Raw genomic sequence first — 15,931 nt, 5'->3', positions numbered from 1 at the left:
TTATGTATCTAGTGGCCTGCTAGATCGGTAGATATGTATGATTATCTGTATTACTGGTTATTGTTTATCTGTTGTATATGGCGACATATTATGGTTGGGTTGAGGTGATATTGCTTTATGTTGTAAGCCAACAAACCCAAGAGCAATCCAATCATAAGTTGAGGGTCGAGTGGGGGGGGGGGGGGGGGAATCTAGTCTTATGCTGTGGGCTCAGGAGCAAGCTAGTCATGAGTTGTGGGCTGAGAGGGAAATCCAGTTTTATGTTGTAGGCTCGGGAGCAAGCCAATCATAAGCTATGAGCCGGGAAGGGGCATCTAGTATCATGCTGTGGGCTCAGGGGCAATCCAGTCTTATGTTGTGGGTCCAATGTGCATGCATTGTATATATATATTGTTCTGTGGAGTATTTTTGGGAGAACTTACTAAGCTTTGACTTACAATTGTTGATTTCAATGTTTTCAGGTACTTTAGTTGATCGGATAAGGCGAATATGTGATCGTACACATCCTCCTGCTGAATTATACATGAGGGATCATTTGACACTTCGATTCTATGGATTTGATTTGAAAACAATCGTTGATCATCGTTTGGTTTTATGAAAATGTTTTTAATAAAATGGAAATTTTTGTCATGGATTTTGGGATGTTACAACAACAAAGGTTAACCATTACAAATCATACATTAATACCAAAAACTTACACAAAATATGACCAATAAATAAGGCTAGATCACAGTGAACGTTATACCCAAAAATCAATTACAAACTATTACTCCTAATCAAGATTTGTAGATATACAAAAGAAAAAAAAATGTCCAACTAAAAAAAATAATAACTTCAACCTTCTTGATTCCATGTAAATTTGTTGCAAGGAGTCTTGTAGATGATCGTAGTAAACATGGTATGACTTCCAAAGGTCTAGCACATATGGGCAGGTCTATCCACCTTCAATTACTTCTGTAACGCCCATAAGACCAAAATCTTTTGCTTGGATTGAGCTTAGATCATGAGGTAATGTTGACAATTTATCTACCACAAACACATCACACCATCTTGAATTCGCCTTCGTCTTTGATTTCATCTTTGCAGAATGAGGTCGTTGTCGTCTTTCGTGAAGTTTTACACTCTGCGAGGGTAATATAAAAGGAGATACATTAACGTTGGAGGAATGGATAAAGTGAAATGAATACCTTCACGTGAGGAGCACACCTCGGTCATTAACGGTACAAAAGTAACGTTGTCGTTAATAAGGACCATGCTTGCATAGGTTTTCAAACTTAAGGACCATATTTGCAATAAATTCCTCATAATGACCACATTTGGTACATTTAGCAAGCACAAAGACCGATTATGTAATTTTTATTTATTTTTGTTTTTAAAAGACGAACAAAAAACTTTATATAATAATTGTCCTTGTCCATTAAACGTGTTACTTAACCTGCTCGTTTTGTTACTTGTATCGTGTATGTTAAACCGATATATTGGATTACTTCGTGTGTATAGATATATGAAAATTAATATGTACATATACTAATTACTATATATAGGTTTGATTCGACCGAAGAAAACAATCATGGAGGGTTTGAAAAATTGACATATCAAAACCGAATCAGGAGGTAAAATCGAGGAAAGCTTCGATTCGATGGTTGGAGTTTTTTGATCCTTGCGAAATTGGCACAAAAATCCAACAGATGAATTGGAAATGGTAATGGTGAAATAGGAATGGGAACTACCAGGGAACAGTGTTATGCGTTGCGGTTTTACCTCACATATGGACAGCTTTATTCCCATTCTCTCTCTTCTACAACCATGGCCGTTTCTCTCTCACCTTAACTCCTCGAAACCCTCTTTTCAATTCCAGTTTGTAAGTCAACATGGGGGCAATTGTCACCGGAGATCGGTATCTCGAATCGCTAGTGAAGTTCGTCGAGAAGCAGGCTGGTCCGTTGATCGAAGGAACCCTTGTATTGAAGTTGAATCCGGTTGGGCTTCACTATGTTCAATCCCGGCTCGAATCGTTGGCGGAGCTTGAGAGGCTCCTCGCCGGAGCTCCTGTTGATTACCTCCGTGCCTATGTCTCTGACCTTGGTGATCACCGGGCGCTTGAACAGCTCCGACGGATCCTACGGATACTTACATCACTCAAAGTTATTTCTGTATTACCACCGCCTTCCTGTAGAGACCCGACGCCTCTCTGTTTGCTGCCTTTTAGTCGCCTGAAGGTTCTCGAACTTCGTGGATGCGATCTCTCCACCTCTGCTGCTCGAGGTCTTCTTGAACTTAGGCACACTCTGGAGAAGATTATCTGTCATAACTCAACTGTAAGATTGATTTTACATTTCTTCATCGAACTGAATGTTCAGATTCTAATACTAATTGGATCAATTCTACTTCTAGGATGCTCTTCGACATGTTTTTGCTAGTAGAATTGCTGAGATAGAGCATTCTCCTCAGTGGAAGCGATTGTCATTCGTTTCTTGTGCTTATAATGGCTTGGTTTTAATGGATGATTCCCTGCGACTCCTTCCTGTTGTTGAAACACTTGATCTAAGCCGGAACAAGTTTACCAAAGTGGATAATCTTTTGAGATGTAGCAAGCTGAAGCACCTAGACCTCGGTTTCAATCAACTGAGAACAATTTCATCATTTAGTAAGGTAAGCTTAATTGAAATTCTGCTTCTTCCCATTGTATATTTGTATGAGTTGATCTCCAAAAGTCCAATTACATTTCAATCAATGATTTGGGAAACACATTCTTCTATGCAGGTTACATGTCAGATTGTGAAACTAGTATTGAGGAATAATGCTCTTACTACTATGCGTGGGGTTGAGAATCTAAAATCACTTGAAGGGCTTGATCTTTCCTACAATATCATTTCTAGCTTTTCAGAGCTGGAATTCCTAGCAGCTCTTCCATCACTGAAGACTTTGTGGTTAGAAGGAAATCCAGTATGTTCTGCTAGCTGGTATAGACCACAAGTTTATAGCTTCTTCACTGATCCAGAAAAGGTGAGAATACAACAAAAAAATGTATAATCTGATTTACTTTTTGAGATTGCATTTAGTGTTTTTCTTATATGTATAACATTGCAGTTGATATTGGATGACAAAAAGATCTCAACTAGAGAAGTCTGGAAACGACAGATCATCATTGCCAGTAGGCAAAAGCAACCAGCTAGCTTTGGATTTTATTCCCCAGCCAAAGATGAAGCTGAAACAGAAGCAAGTGTTCACAACAAAATGGTTAGTAATTAGTAAATCAACTTTTTAATATTTGTTTTTGATGGTGTTATGAACCAAAGCTTGTTATAATAGGGTTAAATGCAAGAAATAGAAAATTTCTTCCATTTATTTGTTTATTGTAGCATCTTACTCTCAAAATCTACCAAGTTATAAGAATGTCATTCAAATACAGAGCAATTTTCACTGTTATACTTGGGTAGATTTTTCAAATTATAATGTCCTAATAGGAAAAACGCAATATGATGCACATTTTTCAGAAAAAGATTGAAAGTATTACATTGTAATAGAAAGAAATGAAATCTGTTTCTTGCATTAGTCCTAATTTACATACTTCTTACAAGTGCTTTCTTGAATTTCTTTGACCATGGTTAACTTTTTCTTGACTTATTTTTCAGAAGAAACTATCGCGTGTTGCCAGTATTGAAAGTGAAATGGCAAGCACAGAATCATCTTCTGATCATGAATCGATAATTTATGAGGATGAGGAACAAGGCAAACAGGAGAACACTAATTTAAATAAAGGAGCTGAAATTGATGATTTCATGAACAAAATCGAGTTCATGAAAAAACAAAGATCTGCTTCATGGCTAGAGGAGTTTCAAAAGTGGATGAATCCTGTTTCTAGTGATCATATAAAGGCTAATCATGTGCCAAGTGGGCTTCCTTTGATTCCTGAAAAAGAGAAAGATTCAAGAAAGAAAAGAAGAGTAAAACAATTTGGTAAAAAAACAAGATACATATCTGCTTCTGCTGATGTTTTTGAAGAACACCGAATGGAGCTTCCAGTGTCTTATTATCCATATGATGATTTGTCTATCGATACTGTTTCTGAACAATACCCTGAAACAGAATCAAATTATCTTGCTGATGAAGATGCATCTATTTCAAGTCATATGAAATATGATAAAAAGGTTAATAATGAGGTTTCTAAAAACATCAGATCTTTAAAAGACAAGGGGGCAATGGCTAGTTCAGACAATGGTTTCAAAGTTGAAGGACCTGAAATGACAAGTTCAAATAGTAGCTTCATTCCTTTGGAATCTGTTGATGATGTCATCGATGCTCCTCGTTCACCTCCTCATTATCAAGAAGACATTCTGCATCGACGCCATAATTTGGAAGAAGAGTTTCTGCAGCTATCTGTTGAGTCTTTTTCAGTGGTGTCTTCAGATAGCTATTCAAGTGATAGTGGAGATGATTCTGTTGAAATTGATTCAACAACTGATAATGATTTTTCAAAAAGTATGGATAGTTTATCATTCATCCCTACTTCTGAAGATCATGTGTTTCAGTTTACAGAAAACGGGTCGTGTTCTTTAAACAACAATTATGAAGGAAGTAGTGTTAATGATGGTGAAATAGTTGGTTTAGTGAAGCAAGAAGCCGATTGGTTGGAGAAGAAAATGTCAAAAAGAAAACCAAAGCCAAGAATTGTTTCACTAACACAAACACAAACACAAACAGATGATAATGAATTGAAGTATAGCCAAGAGGCTGATATGAGTGATTTCCAAATGGTTACTGAAAAAAATCTATCAGGGCTTGAGACAGAAGAATTTATCTTGAAGAACTTTGAAGTGGATCTTTCGGAATTTGGAATTGAAGAAACATGTAGCCAACATGTGTCTTGCAATTGTTTGCTTGAGGATCCATCTGGAAGCAGCAAAAGGTAGATGCCATGCCCATATTGCCATATATTTAGAACATGTACATTTTATATTTTTATGTGTTATAGAAATATGTAGATAGTATGTGGTGTATTGCAATTGTTTGCTTGAGGATCTATCTGAACGACCATTGACCACCTACCATCCGCCATGTGTCACTATGGTGGTGCGTGGTGGGGTGTGGGAGTCTCGATTCCAATGTGGATTGTGCTCTTTGTTGCATGTGACTAAGCTTCTAACTTAACCATATGAGGGTATATTGAATAATAAGGTGGATGGATGATACACAAAACACCATCTAAAATTTTAAGTGATGCATGTTTAGTCTCTAAAAAGATGAATGATGATGTTGTATTGAGCTTTTTACAAGTTTGAGTTCCTTATATAGTCGTATTGATGATTCTCTAATTAGGTTTTTAACATGAAATGAAGGTACATGCCCATGACTTTTATTGGAACTTGTTTGTTTGAGCTTCCCATTTCTAGATGTTTAAGTTAGATACTTTAGGTGTTTCTCACTTAGAACATTGTCCCTTAGAGGGTTTTATGATTATGTTTGTAAATTTAATAGATAAATAGAAATCAATAGATAATGATAAAAGTAAAGTACCATTGTGTCATTGTTCCACCTTCTATACCTAATGCATGGGGATAAAGAAAGAGGATACACCATCACGAGGCTCCTTGTGGCCCCCACTAAGCTATCACTTAGGGAAAGGTAAATCATAACATCCTTGGAGCAAGAGGGTGATGCCTTGAACCTAAGACCTTACTTATGGATTCTCACCTCCTTTTCGTGTTTGACTTTCCAACGATTTCTTCTCATGATGTACCTTTGTAGCTATACAAGGGAAAATGGCTTTTAGACAATAATGTCCTAATGCCCTTGTATAACACTTATGTCTAACACAATTGGCACTTTTCCACTTTCATGTCAAATACACATAATTTGACACTTATCCTATACTTCTCTTATGAATTCTAAACACCCCAATTCCATGAAGATATTTTTATACGATTTATCATTATCCTTTGCATTCCGTTTAATTTTAGCAAGAATAAGTCCTTGTTAGTTGTCATAAACCAATTTAGGCAACCTACCTTCAAAAGTTGATAAATTTCATAAACATTCTTCCATTACTTTACCATTGAGTATTTTACTATACACAATTCCATCATAACATTTAATAATATCCTCAAAGTTCATTTAGTCCTAAGTTTGACCAATAACACCATAAGTCAACACTTTGATTCATGAAAGATTAATCAGTTTGTAGTGAAATCCATTCTTCTTTATGATCATAGACCCCTTTAATGATTCCCATTTAACAATTACAAAACGCATCAAAAACTTATCCATCACCCCCAAATCACAAACCTTAGATATGAACCTTAATCTTCACATTTAGATCATAGAAGGTAATTTGGAGGTTATACCCTTGATTTGGAGTTCAAATCCATCAAGATTTTTTTATGATTACTGAGAATCATATCACCATTCACCAAAAATCACCTCTTTTCCTTTCCTTAGAAGCTCCTATAGATAAAATCCTGTCCTTTTCTTTATTAAATGAGCTTCTCAAATGGTCAAACCTTCCAACATGACTTTTCATGCAACACGATACATATACATACATATCTACACACACATACACATAATCATACATATACAAATATAGATAAAAAGACAGTCAAATACATAGATACATGTACATATAATTTATTTTTTCCTTTCATTTCCCCAAGTTTGCTATGATTTTATATCTATATATTAATCATCAATTTCCCAAACAACCGTGAACATGGGAAAAAAGAAACAATGTCTAATTGTCAATCTCTCTTCCTCTCTCTCTCACACACACACACACACACACTTTCCCTTTCCCTTGTTAGGTGGTTGTACAGTTACACACATGTTCCATGTTTTTCTTGTCTTTATCAATTATAAATGCCTACATTGCAATATTGTGGCTGAATATGTATCAACATCTTACATCAGTTACATGTAGCAATGGTTAAAAACAATTGCAGCTATTCCTCACAATATTTATTTTCCTGTTTTATTGATAAAAAAAACCAGTGGTGTGGCATTATTACTGAGCTGTGAATTGAAGCTATACATCCTGCTTCTCAATGGGCGACACCATGGGTCAGGTTAGGTTTGTTGGGGTATGACCATTATGCAAATTGAAAAATTGGTTATAACTTTATATTATAATCCTTTCAATAAATAGTTAAATACTACTACTTATGATGCAACTTTATTTATTTTTTAATGATCTAATCTAAGAAGCTTCTTCCATTCCCATTTTGCAGGGTCTAGTGCAAGTCTAGTCGGTTGCCTTGGGACTGAAGATATCAAAGAGGTTTTAGTAGGTTTAGGGCTTCAAGCTGTGAGGTAAAGGGTTTTTTCGTCTTTTTTCCTGAGGTGTTAATGAAAAATTGATGTTTTGTTATTATTGGTGTGATAGGGTGTATGCGAAACGAGGGGCAAGGTATACGTTCATAACAAGGAGTATAGAGAAATCAAGGCTGCTTGTATCTATATTAGAAGTCTTTCATTCAAATGTTAAAAAGAAAGGCTTTCCTCTCATAAGGTTAAATTCAATCCTACTTTCATTTCTTCCTATTACAAACAACATTTTTCCAATTTATTCTTTTGACATGATTTTATATATGTGTTATGTTCAGTTTGGATAAGATCCAGGTTGCCTTGTTTGAGAGAGATGTCTGTGGGGGGTCAAAAACAAACATCCTTCAATATTCCATGGTGCTATTCTGGAACAACACTTTCAAAGGTATTTATTTGTTTTTTTAATGAAAAAAAAAAAAAAAAAAACCTTTGTTTTTTTGTATTATAACATTCTACTTTTTGTTCCTTTTTATTACAACATTGTACTTTAAGGCTATGTTTAGCCCACTGGAAAAATTGACATTTGGTAAAAACTAGCTGGAAGATATAAAATGATATAAAAAATAGTTAGAAGAATATGTTTTTTTATAATTATTTAATGGTATATTCAGCAAATTTTTAAAAAGCTCCTGAAAAGCTAGTCTAAGTAGCTTTTTAAAAAGCTAGCTTTTTGGCTTGCCAAACATGAAAATTTAAAAAAGCTCGAAAAATAAGTTAGCTGTGGCGCACCAAACACAATCTAAGTTTGTTTTTTTCTTATTAAGTCATTGCCATTATACTTTGATATATATATATATATATATATATATATATATATATATCTTAATGGCTATGGGTAGTTATTTTAAAATTTAATAGAAACAATTTTTTTGTTTTTATTTATTAGAAGATGAATGGTTTTCAAGATCATTATTTGTTCTTGGAGAACATATGCTTGTGTGCATCGAAGACATCTCACAATTCGGATTTGATTCACAAGATACCTTTGCCCCATATTTCTCACTTGATACTTGCTCTTCTCTTATCAATGCATTAGAAATGGTGAATCATCTCTTCATTTTCTTTTTTCTTTTTATCTTTTTTTTTTATATATATATATAACAAAGAAACCAACGGAAAATACATTGCTATTTTAAGGTGATTGAAACAAAAGAGAGGTGTTGTGTGACATTATCTCTAAAATCCGTAACATCCGTGTTTTCCCCTCGGGATGTATCCCGAAAATCGGTCAACGCGGTCCCCGTGACATGGAAGCTGAGGTGGATAAGTGAAGACGGTTTGTTAAAATTTGTTGCGCTTGTGAAGGCGCTCCATGCCGGAGTGGGGCCCACATCGAGTATTACCATAAGATACACATCTTGAAAAACTTGGTCAAAGGGTTCCAGCCTCAGCAGACACAGTGTGAGAGTTGAACAGGGTAGCCCAGATAATGGGTTGGTGGAAGAATAACTCTTGTTTTTTTTTTTTTTTTTTTTTTTTTTTTTTTTTTTTGTATTTGAATGTAGGTTTGGGGTTTTGTTGACGATTCATTTTATTCATTATAGTTTTGTTGATTTTAAATAGTTTTTTTTTTTTTTTTTGAAAGTTGGAAGGACGTTAGTTGTTGTTTAGGTTATGTTGTTTTGTACAGAATAAATGTGTACAGTTTAGTGTTAGAAATGGATTGGATGTTTTTTTATTATTAAAATGGTTTCATTTTCATGAGCTTCTTTTGATAATAAATTCAGACTTATTAGTAACGTTCTAAAAAAAAAGGTGGTCCGATAATTTAATAATGGGCTTTATTCGGGCTGCTTTTGGGTTTGACTTCGACGGTTCGGAGTCGGATCAGCTTTATTTTTGTTCCTTGTTTTTTCTATTTGTATTTTGTAGTGTTTCATGTTTTTTAACGAATTTTGAATTTACAATTTATTTGTATTTTTTTCTTTTTGTAAACTAGATAGAGGTTGTGATGCTATTTTCCTGAAAATTTGTGTATGTACATATTACAAATTGATTAGAAAACGAAATAGATTAATTATGAATACCATATAAAATAATACTAAAATAAGAATAAAGTTATTAAATCACGAGTAATGATAATTTTATTTAGTAATTGGTCCAAACGAAGTAAGTAATATGTATGTTAATAACTTAACTGTTATGTATGTTAATAACTTATTAGCACGGGAGGACATACATAGTTGTCTGGGATAGCCTGTCTTATATTTTAATTTTTTTTATAAAATTTTTCGTATAATGTAATCTTGCATGTTATTCCTAAATTCATGTGTGCTAGTCCAAATATTTTGTTACTACTTATTAAAATATTTAATTATTCCATTTTTTTATTTTAATGTATTTTTGTAAGTTATATTAAACCAACAATGCATATAAATTTTGTAATCCACACAAGATTTTAACGTACGAAATGAATTCCGGGAACAACCTCCTAATACAGTATATGCTTCATGTCCCCAAATCGTAAGACTGAGTCGAGGTCTACCCCTCTTTGCATATTCTTAAAAAACAAGGTTGGGTTCGTACATATTTTTTCAACATTGTATTTATCTTATTACATATGTAGTTGAAATATTATTGATTTTCCACTATTTTTACATTTGAGTTCTAAGATTTAATAATAAAAGTATGTCACAAAAAACAAATCACTTCCATATTGTTAAACAAGGCATTTTGTTCAACAAGAGGTATATGCATACTTGTTAGATAGTATTATTTAATAAAAATATATATGTAAATATCAATTGTAAATATATAAAGATGTACAATTGAACTATTATTATAAGTCATATATCATTCTTATTATCAAATAAAATAATATAAAATACAAAAGCATTTGTATCCCTTTTCCACCCTCAATTCGAGCTTCCACCTACCTAAATTAACATATAAATACCCACAAACACCACAACAAATAAATTAAAAAAAGAAGTGGGAAAGTAATCAAATATTACAAAACCATTCCTCCCTTCTCTTTATCTTTGGAAACTGCAACCATCTCAGTTTCTTCATAACCCCATAAACCTTCAAACCTCCATTCTTGAACTTCTTCTTCATCTTCACCATTCACCATGATCACTCTGTCAGACTTCTACCATGTAATGACCGCCGTCGTCCCCCTCTACGTCGCCATGATCTTAGCTTACGGCTCCGTCAAGTGGTGGAAGATCTTCACTCCCGATCAATGCTCCGGCATCAACCGTTTTGTTGCCCTGTTCGCCGTTCCCCTCCTCTCCTTCCACTTCATCTCCACCAACAACCCTTACAAAATGAACCTCCGCTTCATCGCCGCCGACACCCTCCAGAAACTGGTGGTTCTTGCCGCCCTCGCCGTCTGGAGCAACGTCAGCAAAAGGGGTTGCTTAGAATGGTCGATTACACTCTTCTCTCTATCGACTTTACCTAATACACTCGTTATGGGGATTCCTTTGCTTAAAGGAATGTATGGTGGTGAATCTGGTAGCTTAATGGTTCAAATCGTTGTTCTTCAATGTATAATCTGGTATACTTTGATGTTGTTTTTGTTCGAGTTTCGTGGTGCAAGATTGTTGATTTCAGAACAGTTTCCGGGAACTGCTGGTGCCATTGCTTCAATTCATGTCGATTCTGATATCATGTCATTAGATGGACGACAGGTTCTTGAGACTGAAGCTGAGATTAAAGAAGATGGAAAGCTTCATGTTACAGTTAGGAAATCAAATGCTTCAAGATCCGATGTGTTTTCGAGAAGGTCGCAGGGTTTTTCCTCTACGACCCCTCGTCCATCGAATCTGACGAATGCAGAGATTTATTCTCTGCAATCGTCACGAAACCCGACCCCAAGAGGGTCGAGTTTCAACCATACTGATTTTTATTCAATGGCGGCCGCCGGCGGTGGTGGTGGTGCGAGGAATTCGAACTTTGGAGCTAATGATGTTTATGGTTTGTCTGTGTCCAGAGGGCCCACTCCCAGACCTTCCAATTATGAAGAGGAAGGCAGTGGGAGCGTTCCCAATAAGTCTCGTTTTCATCATGGAGTGCCGGGTAGTAACTACCCGGCACCCAATCCGGGGATGTTTTCCCCTTCGACGGGGAAACCGACTGTTCCATTGACTAAAAAGGTCAATGGACAGAAGACAGATGAAGGTTCGAATGATCTTCACATGTTTGTTTGGAGCTCGAGTGCTTCTCCAGTTTCAGACGTATTCGCTGCACGCGAATACGGAGCACTCGATCATCCAACTACAAAAGATGTAAAAACGCCGATATCACCTCTAAAAGGTAAGTCATTGTTTTTTTAAATTATATTTTCATTTTACATAATTAAATTAAAAAAATGTTTTATTTATTAGGAAACGGAGAAGAATACTTGGAGAGAGCAGAATTTTCTTTTGGAAATAACAATATAAATATCGAAGGCGGAAAGGGGAAAGGTGTTGGTGGCACTGCAATGCCACCGACCAGTGTAATGACGAGACTTATACTGATAATGGTGTGGCGGAAGTTGATCCGAAACCCGAATACGTATTCGAGTTTAATCGGGCTCATTTGGTCTTTAGTGTGTTTTAGGTAAAAATATGATGAATACATTATGTTAATCTTTTTTTATATTTTTATATATATAAATGAAGAGATTTTTTAAATAATATAAAATTATATTTAATTTATAGGTGGAATGTTGAAATGCCAGCAATCATAGCAAAGTCGATATCAATACTGTCTGATGCAGGCCTTGGCATGGCTATGTTCAGTCTTGGTTAGTACCAAACATTCTCTCTATCCCTATTTCATGTTTATTGTTATTTAGTCATATCTGATTTGATATATTATAGTTTAATAAAATGTATATTTTAACCTTATGACATAATATTTTATATCAATAGACAAATAAGTAAATTTGACACGAAATATATATGAAAAAAGAAACATTTTTGTTCCTTGGGACAAGGTAATATTTTTACGAACTCAAATTAATGTTATCTTGTCATCGGACATAGTTTTTGATAAATTTGAATATGGATTTTTTTTTTAATTAAATCAACATCAAATCAAATCGTTATATTCGTTTTGTAACATATCACTTTTTGAATTAAATAGGAATCTGATTAGGAGTATGTTGTCTGCCTAATTTTGAATTTTGATGTACAATACTTTTTATCTTTTTAAATTTAATATTCAAAATGTTTTATTAAATCGGGCACCAAAAGAAAGTAGTACTTTCTTTTTACTATTCGTTTAAAGAAATGAGACTTTTGGACCAAATATCAAGTGGTAAAAAAAAAAAGTAGATACACGTTAAAAGTGAAACACAAATATTGTATTTATTTTAAATTAACAGTGAAAAAAAATAAAATAAAAAAGGTATTGGAATTAGTTAGGCATGGTGATGATGATGATGATTACCTTCAAGTAGTAGTGGTGGGGATGATGATGGAAAGGTGTTTTAGATTGTCGGGGGGAAAAGTAAAAGACTTTGATTGATTTTGGGTGTCAATGGGAATCAACAGAATAAGATTCTTGACCCTCAAGGGTAATTTCGTAAATTCACTAAAAAGCTGATTTCTGTTTTCCCAAAATAACAGTATATTTTGTCCTTTCGTAGTAGATTCCATGGGCAGCTTGTCCAAAATGAAATTTTAATACAGTTAAAAATGTTGAAGAGTATATCGTTTTCATTAGGATTTATACATTCTCTTAATGGTTAAGAGAATCTATTGTTACGTATCAAACAGCCATTAAATGTTGGTGTCATGATTACGTATATTATAATATGTAAATAAATAAATTAAGTGAAAATGTAATGTTATTATATATATATTTATTAAGAAAAATAAATAAATTATACAGGTTTATTTATGGCATTGCAACCAAAGATAATCGCATGTGGAAATTCCGTAGCAACTTTTGCAATGGCCGTGAGATTCCTTACAGGACCGGCTGTCATGGCAGCTGCTTCCATCGCCGTCGGACTTCGCGGCGTTCTCTTACGTATTGCCATCGTCCAGGTGTTCATTAATTTCTTTGTTTATTATTTTTTTATTTTTTTATTTTTTTATTTTTCCTTCTTTAACTACATTAAATATTTATTATATCTATATTAATTTCCTTTTCTTTTTTAGTTATTTAATATCAGAAACTATCAAGGTTTATGATTATCTAAAATCAAGCAATTATACCTTATATGCATGAGTTATATGCATGAGGTGTCATTTAACAAAATGAATAATTTTCGACTATTTGTATAAAATGAACTCCATATGCAAAGCTTTTTGAATAGTCCCCACATAAAAAAAAAAGACTTAAAAAATAGATGATAAATCATGGATTTTATATTTTCACAATATAATAAGCAAAAAAAAAAAAAAAAAAAAAAAAAAGCACTTTAAGATGTTTTTTTTTTTTTAATGGTGAAAATAATAAGAAAAGCAATTTTGCTATCGCAATGGAGTTATTTTAACATTGATGGTCATTTTATGTTAAAGAGATAAAAAGTTGTATCTTGCATTTTCTTGTTTACAACTTTTTAAGATATAATATAACGTGATTTATTTTATTTTATGACAAAAGGGTGATAATGAGGGTCACGTGAGAGTCACGTGGAGCATGTCCATGCCTTGATCAAAGCAAAACAAAGCGTGCATTTGGATTATTTAATTAAACACTAAATCCGACACCCACATTTTGTCTGCCACTCCGTTTATAATTACTATATGCTTCTTCGTAACCTTAAAAGGATAAACCACAAAAAAATAAAAATTAAAAAAAAAAAACATATATATCCAATGAATCATAATAACTAATTATTTAATTTTATCATTAACTTTAATGTTACTTTTTTTGTTTTAATAATCCGAATGCACATATCAAGATACACTAAAAATAAAATAATATAAGTGAATTTGGTCTTTCAACTGTATCTATTATTTCTAGATATAGCTGAAGACTAAGCTGATATAAATCGATTTTTTTAATTTGAGAAATATAAAATTTTAAAAAGTTTTTAAAGTAAAGTTATGCATATACGTATGATTGAGATTATGTATGAACCCTATAGTATATAGTGAAAATTATTATTATTACTTAACATGAATGAAATGTTAAATAAGTACACATAACATAACAAATATGAGTGTACATTAAAATAATAGTATGGATTGTGCTGATGCAATCAAAGTTGTAGTTAAATACAAAAATGCTCTCAATTTGATTCTCAATGTTTTCATTATATCCAACGGGTGTTTTTTTCTTTTACTTTTTACGTGATTATATATACGTATGTATATAAAGTAAGTTTTGTTATTTTACAAATTTAGTCCTCTAACTTTTTCTTTTTGATGATAAAAATGGTGAAAAAAACAAACAGGCTGCTTTACCACAGGGTATTGTCCCCTTTGTCTTTGCGAAGGAGTACAATGTCCACCCTGATATCCTTAGCACTGGGTACGTCTTTCAGCTTTTTTTCCTTTCACTTTATTTTATTCTTTCTTTTTTCTTTCCAAAATTGATTCCTTCTGTAACTATAATGTTCTTTCCTACAAATAATATTAAATTATTCTTATTTAATTCTTTAAAAATCCCATTTTTTTAATCTGGTTTTGAAGATGCTTGATTTCTTTTATGTAATGTTTGCAGTGTAATATTTGGAATGCTGATAGCGTTACCCATAACGCTTGTCTACTATATTTTGCTTGGACTAGAGAAATAGCTAAGCTACTCAAGGATGACGTCATCATAATGGTTAACAATATGTCAAGAAACTCATGCTCAAAAGTAATTGTTTATGTAGCTTTTAAGGTTTTTAGTTGGTAGAAATAGAAAAAAAAAACGTGGTGTTAATTGGGTTTGTTCCACATTGTTTAGTCGAGTCGATGTTATACAAAAACACGATAAACTCGTCTCGTTTAATGTAGTTTGTGTATTTGTTGCATTATGTTATAATTCAAATTGTTGCAAAATGTATAGCTGATGGCATCTCTAACCTTACACTAAAGAACTAATTTACACAATAATGCTTCAACACTACTCTATACCTAACATTATATATAGCCTTGGAGAATACTGTAACATTAAATATAATATTACACTATTCATTAACATTAAACATAGTATTATACTATTCATTAGATTAGTGAGTATGGACAACTAGTTATTACATCAAAAAATTGTTACGACTAGAGTTCAATCTCTCAGAAAGTCATAGTACGACTACAAGGAAAGAGATCTGAAAGTAGCCTTTTTTATATTATGAATATGAGAATGAATCCTACTACTTCTGGTTCTGGGGTTACCACGCTTGACAAAAAGACACTGGGGCGTATGGATTACTAGTTCCTTCCTTCCCAATCAATGCTAACTCTATCTTCCTCTCTTGAAATTTAGGAGATTTCCCCAGCCCATAAAGAACTATAGTTACATACAGCTCTCAAAAGATAAAAAGAGAAAGAGCTATGACTTCAAGTAAGAAAGTGAAAGTTCAGTCCTCACCGCCAAAAAGAAGACAGCTTGGAACTTGGTATCTTTGACGCGATCATGCAAGTCTCTCTTATCTCCTTCATGCAATCTTTCCCGCATCTTGCGAGAAGGGAACAAAGTAGCAGATTCGCTGGCATCCTTTGCTCACGCTCATAGGGAC

At 33.5% G+C, this 15,931-nt stretch overlaps 2 protein-coding genes across 3 annotated transcripts; both read left to right on the top strand.

The window, feature by feature from the left end:
* The first annotated feature begins 1,489 nt into the window (after window positions 1-1,489).
* LOC145030778 (uncharacterized) lies at window positions 1,490-9,021 on the top strand. 2 transcript variants are annotated; one of them, XM_078979192.1, is made up of 11 exons: window positions 1,490-2,318; window positions 2,395-2,652; window positions 2,764-3,006; window positions 3,091-3,240; window positions 3,636-4,909; window positions 6,988-7,061; window positions 7,224-7,305; window positions 7,379-7,504; window positions 7,599-7,705; window positions 8,210-8,361; window positions 8,458-9,021. In XM_078979192.1, exons 1-11 carry the CDS (start codon window positions 1,872-1,874, stop codon window positions 8,680-8,682), a joined length of 3,138 nt encoding a protein of 1,045 aa, XP_078835318.1. In that variant the 5' UTR covers window positions 1,490-1,871; the 3' UTR covers window positions 8,683-9,021. The 2 variants fall into 2 exon arrangements, with proteins under 2 accessions (XP_078835318.1, XP_078835317.1); XM_078979191.1 differs by having other exon boundaries at window positions 1,491-2,318; window positions 8,207-8,361.
* A 1,211-nt stretch (window positions 9,022-10,232) lies between these two features.
* Window positions 10,233-15,258, top strand: PIN1 (Auxin efflux carrier family protein). Its single transcript, XM_078979190.1, has 6 exons — window positions 10,233-11,580; window positions 11,652-11,868; window positions 11,970-12,055; window positions 13,147-13,304; window positions 14,663-14,739; window positions 14,932-15,258. Exons 1-6 carry the CDS (start codon window positions 10,392-10,394, stop codon window positions 15,002-15,004), a joined length of 1,800 nt encoding a protein of 599 aa, XP_078835316.1. The 5' UTR covers window positions 10,233-10,391; the 3' UTR covers window positions 15,005-15,258.
* Window positions 15,259-15,931: the final 673 nt, after the last annotated feature.

The sequence above is a fragment of the Lactuca saligna genome, chromosome 2 (assembly GCF_052625555.1).
Source record: "Lactuca saligna cultivar CGN05327 chromosome 2, ASM5262555v1, whole genome shotgun sequence".
NCBI classification, from domain to species: Eukaryota; Viridiplantae; Streptophyta; class Magnoliopsida; order Asterales; family Asteraceae; genus Lactuca; species Lactuca saligna.
The sequence above is the reverse complement of the archived record's forward strand: the minus strand, read 5'-3'. Positions and strand labels throughout refer to the sequence as shown.

What these genes read in the sequence shown, in the direction of transcription:
- LOC145030778 (XM_078979191.1), top strand. Translation starts at nt 1,872, where the DNA reads ATGGGGGCAATTGTCACCGGAGATCGGTATCTCGAATCGCTAGTGAAG. An exon ending in CCATCTGGAAGCAGCAAAAG is followed by an intron (nt 4,910 to 6,987) that starts GTAGATGCCATG and finishes AAAAAAAACCAG; the next exon opens with TGGTGTGGCATTATTACTGA. An exon ending in AAAGGCTTTCCTCTCATAAG is followed by an intron (nt 7,505 to 7,598) that starts GTTAAATTCAAT and finishes TGTTATGTTCAG; the next exon opens with TTTGGATAAGATCCAGGTTG.
- PIN1 (XM_078979190.1), top strand. Translation starts at nt 10,392, where the DNA reads ATGATCACTCTGTCAGACTTCTACCATGTAATGACCGCCGTCGTCCCC. An exon ending in GCCGATATCACCTCTAAAAG is followed by an intron (nt 11,581 to 11,651) that starts GTAAGTCATTGT and finishes TTTATTTATTAG; the next exon opens with GAAACGGAGAAGAATACTTG. An exon ending in TACGTATTGCCATCGTCCAG is followed by an intron (nt 13,305 to 14,662) that starts GTGTTCATTAAT and finishes AAAAACAAACAG; the next exon opens with GCTGCTTTACCACAGGGTAT.